The sequence below is a fragment of the Mustela putorius genome, unplaced genomic scaffold (assembly GCF_011764305.1).
Source record: "Mustela putorius furo isolate JIRA1106 unplaced genomic scaffold, ASM1176430v1.1 tig00000129_pilon_pilon_pilon, whole genome shotgun sequence".
Taxonomy (NCBI): domain Eukaryota; kingdom Metazoa; phylum Chordata; class Mammalia; order Carnivora; family Mustelidae; genus Mustela; species Mustela putorius.
The window spans coordinates 37,650,726-37,663,821 of NW_025421290.1; the positions used below are offsets into that span (position 1 = coordinate 37,650,726).

At 42.1% G+C, this 13,096-nt stretch overlaps 1 protein-coding gene across 21 annotated transcripts in view; it reads right to left on the minus strand.

The window, feature by feature from the left end:
• Positions 1 to 13,096, minus strand: part of TTLL5 (tubulin tyrosine ligase like 5) — a 284,568-nt gene that overhangs the window by 128,702 nt on the left and 142,770 nt on the right. For 20 of the 21 annotated variants that reach the window (XR_006604351.1, XR_006604357.1, XR_006604352.1 and 17 more), the window contains one exon: positions 10,415 to 10,569. The exons of the other annotated variant lie outside the window; for it this stretch is intronic. Coding sequence is in view for 15 of the 20 variants with exons in the window: in XM_013058395.2 (XP_012913849.2) it covers positions 10,415 to 10,569 (155 nt within the window). In the remaining 5 variants the exon portion in view is untranslated. The remainder of the gene's footprint in view (positions 1 to 10,414; positions 10,570 to 13,096) is intronic. 21 annotated transcript variants of the gene reach the window in all.

Genomic DNA, 13,096 nt, shown 5'->3' on the forward strand with positions numbered 1-13,096 from the left:
TACTCGTGGAATTTTGATTGGAATGGCTTTAAAAGTATAGATTGCTCTAGGCAGTATAGACCTTTTAACAATGTTTATTCTTCTGATCCAAGAGCATGGAATGGTCTTCCATCTTTTTATGTCTTCTTCAATTTCTTTCATGAGTATTCTGTAGTTCCTCGAGTACAGATCCTTTACCTCTTTGGTTATGTTTTTTCTCAGGTATCTTATGGTTCTTGGTGCTATAGTAAATGGAATCGATTCTCTAATTGGCATATAACTGTTGATAATAATTTCTAATGACTGCTTCTATTTCCTTGGTGTCAGTCATGATCTCTCCGTCTTCATTCATAATTTTAATAATTTGGGTCCTCTCTCTCTTCTTTTGGATTAGTTTGGCCAATGGTTTATCGACCTCATTGATTCTTTCAAAAAAAAAAAAAAACAAAAAAAACAAAAACAAAAAAACCCAGCTCTAGTTTCGTTGATGTATTCTACTGTATCTCTAGTTTCTATCTCATTGATCTCTGCTCTAATCTTGATTATTTCCCTTCTTGTGTGTGGGGTTGGCTGAATTTGTTGTTGATTCTCCAGTTCTTTAAGGTATAACGAGATCTGGTGTATTCTGGATTTTTCAGTTTCTTTGAGGGAGGCTTGAATAGCTATGTATTTCCCCCTTAGGACCGACTTTGCCGTATCCCATAGGTTTTGGACCAATGTGTCTTCAATCTTATTGGTTTCCACGAATTGCTTAAGTTCTTCTTTCATTTCCTGGTTGATCCACACATTCTTAAGCAGGGTGGTCTTTGGCTTCCAAGTGTTTGAATTCCTTCCAAACTTCTTGTGGTTGAGTTCCAGTTTCAAAGCATTGTGGTCTGAGAGTATGCATGGAATAATATCAGTCTTTTGGTATCGGTTGAGCCTTGATTTGTGACCCAGTATGTGATTTATTCTGGAGAAAGTACTATGTGTGCTCGAGAAAAGTGAGTATTCTGTTGTTTTAGGGTGGAATGTTCCATATATATCTATGAGGTCCATCTGGTCCAATTTGTCATTCAATGCTCTTGTTTCTTTATTGATTTTCTGCTTGGATGATCTATTACTGAGAGTGGTGTGTTAAGATTCTCTACTATTAATGTATTCATATCGATATGACTCTTTACCTTGATTAACAGTTGTCTTATGTAGTTGGCTGCTCCCATTTCGGGGGCATAAATATTTACAATTGTTAGATCTTCTTGGTGGATAGACCCTTTAAGAAGGATGTAGCGTCCTTCTTTATCTCTGACCACAGTCTTTAGTTTAAAACATAATTTATCTGATATGAGAATCATTACCCCAGCTTTCTTTTGAGGCCCATTGGCATGAAAGATGCTTCTCCATCCCTTCACTTACAGTCTGGATGTATCCTTAGCTTCCAAATGAGTCTCTTGTAGACAACATATGGACGGGTCCTGTCGTTTTATCCCATCTGCAACCCTATGCTGTTTTATGGGAACATTTAGGCTGTTCATGTTGAGAGTCATTATTGAAAGATACATTTTTATTGACATCATGTTGCCTGTGAAGTCCTTGTTTCTATAATTTCTGTTGCATGACACTCTTGGGTTTTTTCTTCTTTTATAGAATCCCCCTTAATATTTCTTGTAGTGCCAGGTTGGTGGTCACATACTCTTTTAAACCTTGCTGATCTTGCAAGCTCTTTACCTCTCCATCCATTCTGAACATCAACTTTGCTGGATAAAGTATTCCTGGCTGCATGTTCTCATTTAGTGTAGGGCAATATTCTTTATACCACCTGCCTAAGCTGTCACCTCTAACTTAGCAGGAGTGTGAATCACTTTTCTTTGATCCTTGAATAGTGTTGAGCACAAAGTAAATGTGCAATTATCTCTTAATTTATTACTATTAGCCTCTTGGCCCATCCACACTCCATCTGCCCTTCCAGATTCAGCTCATGCCCCTTTCCTTTCCATAGACCTTTTGCCAGCTTCTCCAGTTAGTGATCAATTTCTCCTCTGAACTCTTACCTATAGGATAATCCTCTCCCTCAACCATTAAGCACATATTGTTCCACAGTATTTGCATCCACAGGGCTATTAATTTTCCTCTTGGAGAACACAGACCATGTCTAACCCTCCTTCAGAGCTCAGCCCAGTGCCTTGTGTTTAGGAGATATTCGGTAAATGTGCATTAACTATTTGGGGATAATACTATTTTAACAACTACCAGATGATGCCATTTCCCATCCGGGATGCTACTTAATGGCAGTAGCCACCTTTCCTCTTTTTCAAATATCTCAATATAGTAATGATTTGGGAAAGAAGGTAACAAAACTCTTCTTTTGAGGGCTGGTATTCCAAATGTATTGGGTTCATGTAGCTAAGCAAGAGATTTGAGAACACTAATAATATAGACAGATTCTTTCATCTATTTAATTTTCCTTGGTGCAACGTTTCAGAGGAACATAATTTGATTTCCTTTAGCCTTTAAGTATATCCCATTTATTAACCTCCTTTATGGTTTCCTTACCTGCTATGCCAGAAAGCCTGCTTTTCTCATCTAAATCCTTCTAGATTATCATCACGTTCCAGAGATGCACCCATATTTCATTTTCATCATGGAAAGATAGTAAAACTTATTTTTAAAGAACCAGGCTGAACATGGTATTGATTATTGGCTTTGAAGCCAAATTAATACAAGTTTTAGCCTGATAATTCATGAAAGTCAAAACATCCCTTTACTGCATCTGAAGCAGAAGAATGGTCCAATTAAGTCAAGAGTTCTACTGTTATTTATTACGAACTCCAGGGGCCGGCCATATGATGTGACATTTTGAATTCCTAAGCCCTCATACACTGCCTCTCTCCCATCTCCAGCTTTCCTTGCATCTCCCAAAGAACACTTGGCTCCATATTTAAATGCCCTTTTAAGTTTAGCTTCTCTTAGGTATCTTTCTTTAGGAGCATTTTCATGGTTTGTGATTAAAATTTTAATTTATGGATATTGACTTCACAATAAAAATGAATCGTGTAAACCTCAGTGTTAAGATTAGGTATACCTGTTTTCCCTACTGTGTCTCTAGTCTAAGCATTAAATGGAGTGGTATGGGAATATCATGTCCTCAGCAGGTCTAATTTTGTTTCTTTCTTTTCTGGAAAGGGAACAAAGAATTATCAAGAATCTAAACCCAGGCCAGAACCTCAGCCAAAACTGCTTCTCCAAGTGGCTGCAAGGGAAGAGAGGATCTTTACTCGTTTTCAGATACTGTCAGTCTATTGTTTTGTTAAAACAGAGATACAGCGAGTTTTTTCCTTTTAGCCTCTTAAATCCTAGGTGTTAAAAAAAAAAAAAAAGGAGGGGCACCTGGGTGGCTCAGTTGGGTAAGCATCTGCTTTTGGCTCAGGTCATGATCTTGGGTGTCTTGGGATCAAGCCCCGCATTGTGCTCCCCTGTGCTGCCTCTCTCTTTTTCAAATAAATAAAATCTTAAAAAACAAAAAAAGCAATGATTTCTTAGTTGTACTTAATTGGTAACATGCTGAAAGTCTTAACAAAAAGAAGAGTGGGAGAGGCACTTGGGTGGCTCAGTTGGTTAAGCATTTGACTCATGATATCGGCTCAGGTCATGGTCTCAGAGTTGTGACATCGAGACCCATGTTGGGCGTGGGGCCTGCTTGGGATTCACTTTCTCCCTCTCCCTTCCAAATAAAATAAAATGAAATAAAACAGAAAGAAATGGGAGGGAGGAGGGGATCTTCAGCTACAGATTTGGGAAAGCTGGCTGGTCTTCCTTCTAAAAATTCATGGAATCAACAGGAAGCTTTAAAACTGGATCAGCATGAATCTCTACAGGAGTCACAAAGAAAGACAGGTTCTTTGCCACTCTGACTCTTTTCTAAGCTCTTTCAAGGCTGGTAAATGGAGTTAACTTGGAAAGATGAAAGGAGAGAAAAACCACGTGAGAATTAAACTGAATTATGAATAAAGTAACTCTAACATAACTTCTTCATTTTAGAAAAGGAGTCTCATTTAGCTTAATATGTAGACTTTTGGCATTCAGGCCTCTTAAAGCCAAAATAATCACCAACTGTGGATGAATATAAAATCATAAAGTGAACAGTCAAATAAGATAGGGTCTGCCTCCAAGATTGTGTGCGTGCAAGTGTACACGTGTGCCTATGTGTTAGTCCCAAGGAAAGGTGAGGTGGTTTCTCTTTGGTACTCTGGGGGGTTGAGGGGGGAGGCTTGCTGAACTGAAAAAACACTACACTGGCACACCACAAAGCAACCTGCATTTTGGCTTGCAGATAAAAGATCTACTTCTTTCACTCCTGATACTAGGCCCCAACATTCCCACACATACTTTGCCCAGGCTCTGCTATGATGTCCAGCCAGCGATCTTTTGACACATTTCCTGGGTTTACCCACATTCCTTCAATAGGCAGAAGCCCAACCCTTCGGCCCTTGGCACAAACACCTATGGCCCTCAGCTCTCTCGGGGAAGAAGGAACTGTGGAATCTGTCACAGAGCTTGAACTGACACAGAGCATAACCCCTGAGAGGATATATGCCTGGGCGAGTGAGAAAAGAAGCAGAGAAATTTTAGATAGAAGTACAGGCCTTTATCACTCCTGTGCTGAAGAAACATTTTATTCAAGGGGAAGGAATGGTGAGAGCTAAGACTCAGGAGGAGGAAGGTCAGGTTAACTTTATTTTATGGGAAAGAAGGAAGGAGAATAAGAAGTGAAATATCACTTCTACAGAACTCTGAACATGAAAGAGTTTCTTTCTTTTTTTTTTTTTTTAAGGCACCCCCCCCCAATTGGTTTCTTTTTGTGATTGTGCTCTTTGGCTAGAGAGTGTTGTTTACATAACAGTATAAAGTACAAAATTATAAGCTCCAAACTCCTCCAGAGAAAAGTTCTCCCAAAGCTCGACCCCCAGGATAGATGGAAAATATGAGTGTTTACTGGCTGGAACATCGAGCTGCAGTGGAAATTTCAACATTCAGAAGAAGATAGCAGAAAGGAAGGGCCTGGTGAGCAGAACGAAGTCACCCTTCAACAAAGGGGTCAAAGAAAAAGGAAGAGTCTCCTGTTGGCCCCACTCTGTGCTCTCCCTTCCTCAGCTGGAAAGGGCACGGCTCTGTACTCCAGCCCGAGGAGCACACCACCTGTAGGTGACGGCCAGTTCCCTCTGTACAAGATACTAACCCAAGTGTGTAGCAACACCATATCCCAAGCAAATCCAATTTTAACTTTACTCCTTTGGGGGAAGAAAACAAAACATTATCGACAACCTACAGCAAATCCAGACAGTACACTGGCTCCTTTCACATACGCTACTAATTTAAATCTTAAAACAACTTAAGAGATAGGTATTACTTGCATATCTAAGCAGATGGGGAAATTGTGGCCCAGAGAAGCAGCGTAACTTGCCGTAACTTGCCGGTGGTTACATACTTAGTGAGGCGCATCCAGGCCCCTCCAACTCAATGGCTCCTTTTTTTTCTATTACACCATGTCACCTTCCTCATAGGGGTCAACGGCCCCCTCTCCTATGAAGTTAACACACTCATAAAGAAACAGAAGCATTTCAAGGACTAGGCTCAGGATAATCTCCCTACAGAGAGGCAGAGGACAGGAGCAAAACTTTGCCATTTTAGTCACTAAGTACGATTTTTGTGGAATTGTGGTGCTCTCTTTTAAGCCCTTAAATACTCTTTTCCATTGAAGTAAAAAAAACCCCTATGTTTAAATGTACCATCTAACCACTTCTGTGTATGCAGTTCAATATATATACATGGTTGTGCAATAGATCTCTGGAACTTTTTTATCTATAAAACTGAAACTGTAGCTATTAAATGCTAATTCCTTCCCCCTCTCCCTACAGCCCCTGGCAATCTACATTTCTAACTTACCTAGACACTTCATATGAATGGAATGATATAGTTAGTATTTATCCTTTTGTGATCAGCTTATTTCACTTATCACAATGTTCTCTTATGTTGTAGCAGGTGACAGGATTAAAACCTCATACACTCTTCTTACTATCTTTTCTTCTGATTGCCTGTGCTGTAAAATTTAAATCTTTGCTCTATACCACTGGACACTACTCTGTAATTGTTTCATGTGTATATGGCTCCTCTTCTCTGCTAGAGGGTAACCTCTTAGTGATAAAAACAAACAAACAAACAAACATGTCTTCCAAATCTTTTAGACCAACCCAGCGCCCAGGACTACCCTCGCTGAGAATGTGAAAGATACATCACAGACTGTAAGCTCTGTGAGATCAGGCACTATCCTGTTTTATTTATCGTGACTTCCCAGCATCTAACCTAATGCCTGACAGGGAGAAAATGAATAGGACTTTACAAACAACAACAACAAACTTGGTATTTCTGAGGATTAAGAATGAAAAATGGAAAAGAGAATTGACTCTCCAGCAACATTTATAAGAGATAATCTAAAGAAGGGAGAAAAATATTAGCTAAACTAGAATCAAAATCTCTGAAAAACTTGTTCTTAAAAATTATGTAAAGTAGGGTATCAGACTGTATAATTTAGCTCCAGAGAGTGAGAGGACAGAGGAACAGAGCAATGTGACATATACCCCAATTTCAAAGATTTGGCGCTTCATTGCACCCTGTTCCCCCATGCTATTCTCTACAGTGGGGGCTAGCCAGGACGAGCACCCTAAGCCCATGAGGTCTTACCCAGTCGCAAAAAGGAGGCACAAACTCATGGCTTTGCTTTCAACCTCCCCCACCTTTAATATCGAGGAACAGACAAATCCCCAGGTTGCATGTGTGAAAAAGCCAGAGATGGATAAAAATAATTCAATGACAAATACTGGAAAAACATACAAGGGGCAGAAGCCAGACATTCGTGGGATTCCCTGACAGCTCGATCCACAAGGAAGGGTTGGACTGGAAAAAAACAGGGCCTCAGGTTCCTGCCAAGCCGTCTGAGGCCCTGTCCTTCCCAAATCATTCCAAGCAGCAGCCAAGACTTTACAGTAACCCTTCCAGGTCTCAAACAGAAAGATGCACTGTGGGGCGCCTGGGTGGCTCAGTGGGTTAAAGCCTCCGCCTCAGGTCATGATCCCAGTGTCCTGGGATCGAGCCCTGCATCGGGCTCTCTGCTCAGCAGGGAGTCTGCTCCCACCCCCCCCCACCCCCACCACCTGGCACTGTCTGCCTCTCTGTCTACTTGTGACCTCTGTCTGTCAAATAAATAAAATCTTTAAAGAAAAAAGAAAGAAAGAAAGATGCACTGTGAGCCCACTGAGGGCTCCTCACCTAGAAAATGCCCTGCCCAACTCCAGGCAAGGCGGGCAGTCCTGGGGAGATGCCTCTGCTTATGGCTTTGAGCCCCTAACAATACCCCATGGGCCTAGAAAACGTACACTCAAAGGGCTGCCTGAAAAATCCCCCCCCCATCTCATTGGCTGAAGAAAAGCTTAGATACCCAGGTATCTGCATCTGGAAAGCCAAACTGATCCCTTTAAGAAGGAGGTCAGGAACACTTGGTACCTGCATCCCGGAGGTCCTATTGTAGAATTCTCAATCGGCCTTGCTTAGAGGTACACCTCAGGCTTCTCAACATGTGACTGGTTTTGGCCCTGACTACTTTCTCTTCTGGAGAATGGCCTGCAATTAATCTCACTTATTACCTCTGAAAAGTAACAACAGAGGAATGACTGGCCAAGTCCAGCTCCAGAGCGTCTAGGGAACTGCAAGCTACATGGCCAGGCCTCAGACTGTCTGGGCAAGTCATGGGCTCTCTGCTTTCCTCTCCCACAACAAAGCTTGAACACGGACTCCAGACAGACCAGAGGAACCAAGGGATTTGAGGAGCCGGGCTGAGCTCACACTGACCCAATGGGAGACGACAGCCCTGAGGCTGCGTTTGGGGTGGTTTCAAAACAGCGGGGGAAGAACAAGATTGTCTGGTGAAAACGTGTGTGATCCATAAAATCGAGAACAATAGCAACACCACAGGGAAATGAAAAATAACACGATTTGCCGAGTTCTCGTGAGTCACCAGTTTTCATTCCTGTGGCTACCAAGTCACTGAATCCTCCAACATGCAGATGAAAAGCACAGCCAGCGAAGGATTCTCTTTACGTCTTGTCACCGTTGATGGGGCAGTCCCTGGTTTAGTGAATTATCAGAGCTTATCAGCGCTGGAATCCACTGTTGCTGTGACAGATGAACTAGTAAGAGCACCTCTTATTTACGTAGCTGCCACTTCCAGGGAGATCAAAGTGCCATAGGGGCGATCTAAAAGCTCTCAAAACAGGCCGGTTTACACGTAAGTATGCTTACCCCATAAAAAGATTCAATGAATAATTTAGGGTCACTTAGTGTCAAAACCAGTACTAAAACTCAGATCTCTAGGCTGTTAATCCTCTATTCAATGGGCTTAGTCACCCTTACTACTAAGCGAGGGACCAGAGCCCATCCACAAAACAGTGACTTACCAGATAAAAATGGAAATTGGGGTACGGTACTGTGTAGAATGTCTGCTGGAGGTCTGGCTGTGGCCCACATCACAGCCAGCTCTGGTAGAACCCTGGAGAATTCACTTAGTGCTCCTTTTGGGTAGAAACCTCTGGGAATTCCACAAGGTGCCTCCAGGCTGTTCTGGCAACCAAAGGTTACCTAGGCTCAGAGGAAGGTTTTCAGGGCTACTCTCAACTGAAATGGGACCTGACAACCGACCCTTTGGCTTGAAGAGCAGGTGACAAGAGGGCTGCTTTGGGTACAACTAACCCGAAAGGGGAAAAGCCCGAGGACTCTGCACGGGCCCCTTTCTGGTGCAGGGGCTCTGAAGTCAATGGTATAATGTGTTATTTTCCTGCCGCTCAGGAAAGCACAGTCTGGCTAGGCGAAGGCCTTTCACGGTGCTGGACTCTAGGTCTGGACTCTGACCTGGACGGATTCCCACATCTTTCTGGGTCTCAGCATTGCCAAACAGGTGTTACCCAAAGAAGGTTCTGAACCCAGCCATGATGTGGAGTTTCAACATTTTGTTTATAGTATGGAAAATGGTTCCAGCCTTGTCCTACAGGCAGATAATATACCCTAAGATTGCAGGGAACGTGTCTGCCATAGAAACAAGGCTCTGATTGTAAAATGAAAATGGAATATTTGGAAATATTTTATATGGAAAATAAAGCTCTACGGTATAAACAGAATTCTTTTTTACGACTTATGTTTTAGGAATGTGGCTATTCTGTAGACTGTAAATCACCAAACGACAGACTTCTGCACAGAGAACTTCATGGGAGGATGTCCTGCCTGAAACAGTCCTGCCTCTCAGTCTTCCAACTCTTTATAACTCTCAGTTAAGATGATTCTTTTCACCCTTGACCACAACGATTACTGGTATGAAAGACACTGTACTCAAGCATGATGTAATGTGCTTATGTTTATGTTGCTTCCTGGGCAGAGTCTCCGCTTCCCAAATTAGTTCCTTCAGTAACAATTCTGACACTAACAGATACTTCAATGGCAAATAGGTATTTCCTTCATCCTTAAGTCTTTGGTCACCCCTCGCAACCACGAGGCAAGGCAGCATGCTAAGAGCTGGCCGGCTGGTGGAGGCTGCAAGTGCTGGTGCGGGGTGGGGACTCGCTGGGACATCTGTGGCAGAGCTTCTTTATTTGGAGGGAGCAATTATCTTTACTTGGAGGGAACAGAATACTTCATCCTAACAGTCACATTCCTCTCTAGCTCACTTCACTCAGGGACAGATGCAATCAGAGCCATTTTTAATAGCCACTAATGCAAGATTCCTGGGAATCCATTTCTTACATTTTTTTTTTTAAATAGGGGACTTAAAATATGGATTGAGACTAGAATTCAACACAGTGGCTTCTTTTTTAATTTAGAAGTTGCTTATATTATGGCCAGAATCTATTTGGATTTTATCCTCTGCCTCTTTGCTCAACTACATAAAGGAAATTTCCTTCCCACTTCCCAAAGGAGCATTGTCCAGGGAGGCTGTTTGAGGTTAATTATATAACCCAGATGAAAACATAAAAAACAAGTATGTCCTTCAACAAAAAGAGTCCAAACTTAATGAGACACAACATAGTACAAGGTATAAACAAGAATGAGGAGACAAGGGGAGAATGTCAAAAGTCAAAACAAGAAAATGTGGACTACAGGCCAGGATCGAAAACAGTAGGAATTCTTCCTCTTTTAACCTTCTGAAGTGCATCAGAAATTTCCTTTGCCTTTGGTTTGCCTGCAAACTGTCTTACGAGTAAACCAAGGCTCTCCATTCAAGTGCCAGAGGACTGGGACAGGCGGAAAGGCACGTGTCTCCCAGGTGTCAGTGCAGGGAGTTCAAGGTGAGAATGGCCTTCTTCAGACCCAGGCTGTCTCTGCGCCCCAAACGCTGGCTCCAAGACCCTTCACATACCTGCTTCCAGGAGGGGTGCAGTGGCTCTCAGGAGCTTGGGGGTCTGACTGTATTGACCATGTCGGGCCACTAGGACTGATGACAGGCCGAAGGGTGGGGGGGGTTGAAGCACTGCTTCTGTTTATGACGCCACTTGCCAAATTCAGGTTTGTTACCTAGAAATGAAGTGAGGGGGAAATAACCTGATTTTACAGCATTTTCAAAAAGTCTCATTAAAAAACAGATGGAGAAAATCAAGTCGAGTTGAAGAGATGCTGATCATCTGAGCTGAAACGGTGGCTGTGACCAAGGCGGCCATTAAAAGCTGGCTTCTGCACATACCAAAGAGGAGAAGTAAGGGTGGCTAGTGCCAACAGAAATTAACCGCGCATGGATTCTGCCCCTACTGTGTGCAAAGTGCTGGACTGTGCCAGGTGCTGTGAAATACAAAGATTAGTAACAAAGACAGCAAGAGTTTACTGTATATTAACTCTGTGCCAGGCAAGGGTCTGTCTGACACACTAAGCAAACTACTTAGCCTCTCTGGCCCATGTTTCCTCATCTGCAAGTTCGAAATCACAATAAATTTTAGTTATACATAAAAGAATGATTCTTATGACACACAAATTACTTGCTGATTTAGAAAAAAGGTGCACAGGCAAAAGAAAAATGGGCACTGACCCTAATAAACAATTTACAAAAAAGGAATATAATTAGCCAACTAAACATTTAAAACTAGACATTTCTACTGACAATCAAAGAAACGCAAATTACAAGATAACATTTTTGTGTATACATGGATATACAATAATAAAAATATACTACCTAATTTAGGCAAGGGGTGATATTAGATACATACTTATACTGTTTATGTGTCTATAAATTGGTAGAATCATTTAAGAATTTGGCAATATTATTAAAGGCATCATAGTATTTGTACTACCATCTAATTTTCAGCACCTGTGCTAAAAACTAATTGCCCATGATGGGGCGCCTGGGTGGCTCAGTGGGTTAAAGCCTCTACCTTTGGCTCGGGTCATTATCTCAGGGTCCTGGGTTTGAGCCCCGCATCTGGCTCTCTGCTCGGTGGGGAGCCTGTTTCCTCCTCTCTCTCTGCCTGCCTCTCTGCCTACTTGTGATTGCTCTCTGTCAAATAAATAAATAAAATCTTAAAAAAAAAAAAAGAAAACAAAAAAAAACCCCAAAACTAACTGCCCATGATTAACAATAGTGATAACTGCAATTACTATTTGGGAGAACTTACAATGTGTGAAGCTCTGTATAAATATAAAAAATATAAATGAGTACATTATATACAACCTGTTTTTTTTCCCCAAAGATTTTATTTATTTGACAGAGAGAGAGAGAGAGAGATCACAAGTAGGCAGAGAGGCAGGCAGAGAGAGAGGGGGAAGCAGGATCCCCTGAGATCATGACCTGAGCCGAAGGCAGAGGCTTAACCCACTGAGCCACCCAGGCGCCCCTATACAACCCATTTTAAACTGTCATAATTTTATTGGTAAGACCATTATAATCGCCATTTACAAAGAAGGAAACTGAGGCCTGGGAACAAATGGCCGAACTAGAATCTGGAACATGGTCTTTGGAACTTCAAAACTCATCTTCTTACTCATGACCCTATATTGTGAACAGATTTTGAAAAGAAGCATTGGAATATTGGAAATATTGGAAACATTTTATATTTTTAATATTGGAAAATGGGAAGATCAAAATGGCTAACAGTGTTGTTAAGTAAATTTTGCTCTGTGCATATGAGGGAATATTAAGTATTGCCACAGTTTTTCGAGGAATTCTTAAAGATAAAGAACCATGCTGATATCTGAAGTTAAAGAACAAAAAAGTCACACTATACAACTACAGAAAGCAGACCCAATTTCCTTCAACACACGCACATAGATACATACTTATGAACTGCATGGATTACCCTTATAATCCAAACGAGAAAATGTCAGGTATGATGAGAAATACAGACACGAGGTGAGCTTAAAGCCTGTGCAATGAGTCCGAAAAGAAAGGACGGTTGGAAAAACATTTCAAAATCCGTAGCACAGGGAGAGGATGCTGAAAAGAGGGAGGGCACAGTGTGAAGGCAGGTGCTGGGTGTGAGACGCCGGAGAGGAGGGGCACAGGAGACGGACATTCCGGGAAAACTGTTCTCCTGGGAAACTGTCCCAAGAACCTAGTAATTTTGACATTTACAAATAGGAGAATTCTGGAGCACTGTCATGTCTTTTTCATTTGAAAATCAGTATTATTATTTTTTAGTTTATTTATTTATTTGTTTGAGAGAATGAGAGAGCATGAGCGGGGAGGGATGGCAGAGGGAGAAGGAGAAGCAGGCCCCCTGCCGAGCAGGGAGCCTAACTCGGGCTCTATCCCAGGGCCCTAAGATCATGACCTGAGCCAATGGTAGACATTTAAGCAACTGAGCCACCCGGGCACCCCTCATCTGGAAATTGTGAAAGAAACATAGATCATTTATTTTTTGGCAACTGTACAGTGTCTCATCCCTAATTAGGGAACTCAGTACATGAAAACGGCCTAGGACTAGGTCTTCACACCAAAGGACTCAAATATTTTTCTGGGGATGAACGCGTTTTCCGTAGTTCAGGAGTGATTCCTGGTGCTTGTGGAGGCTGAGGTCCAGGACACCAGAGCTGCGCCCTCCAATGTGGGTCTGTC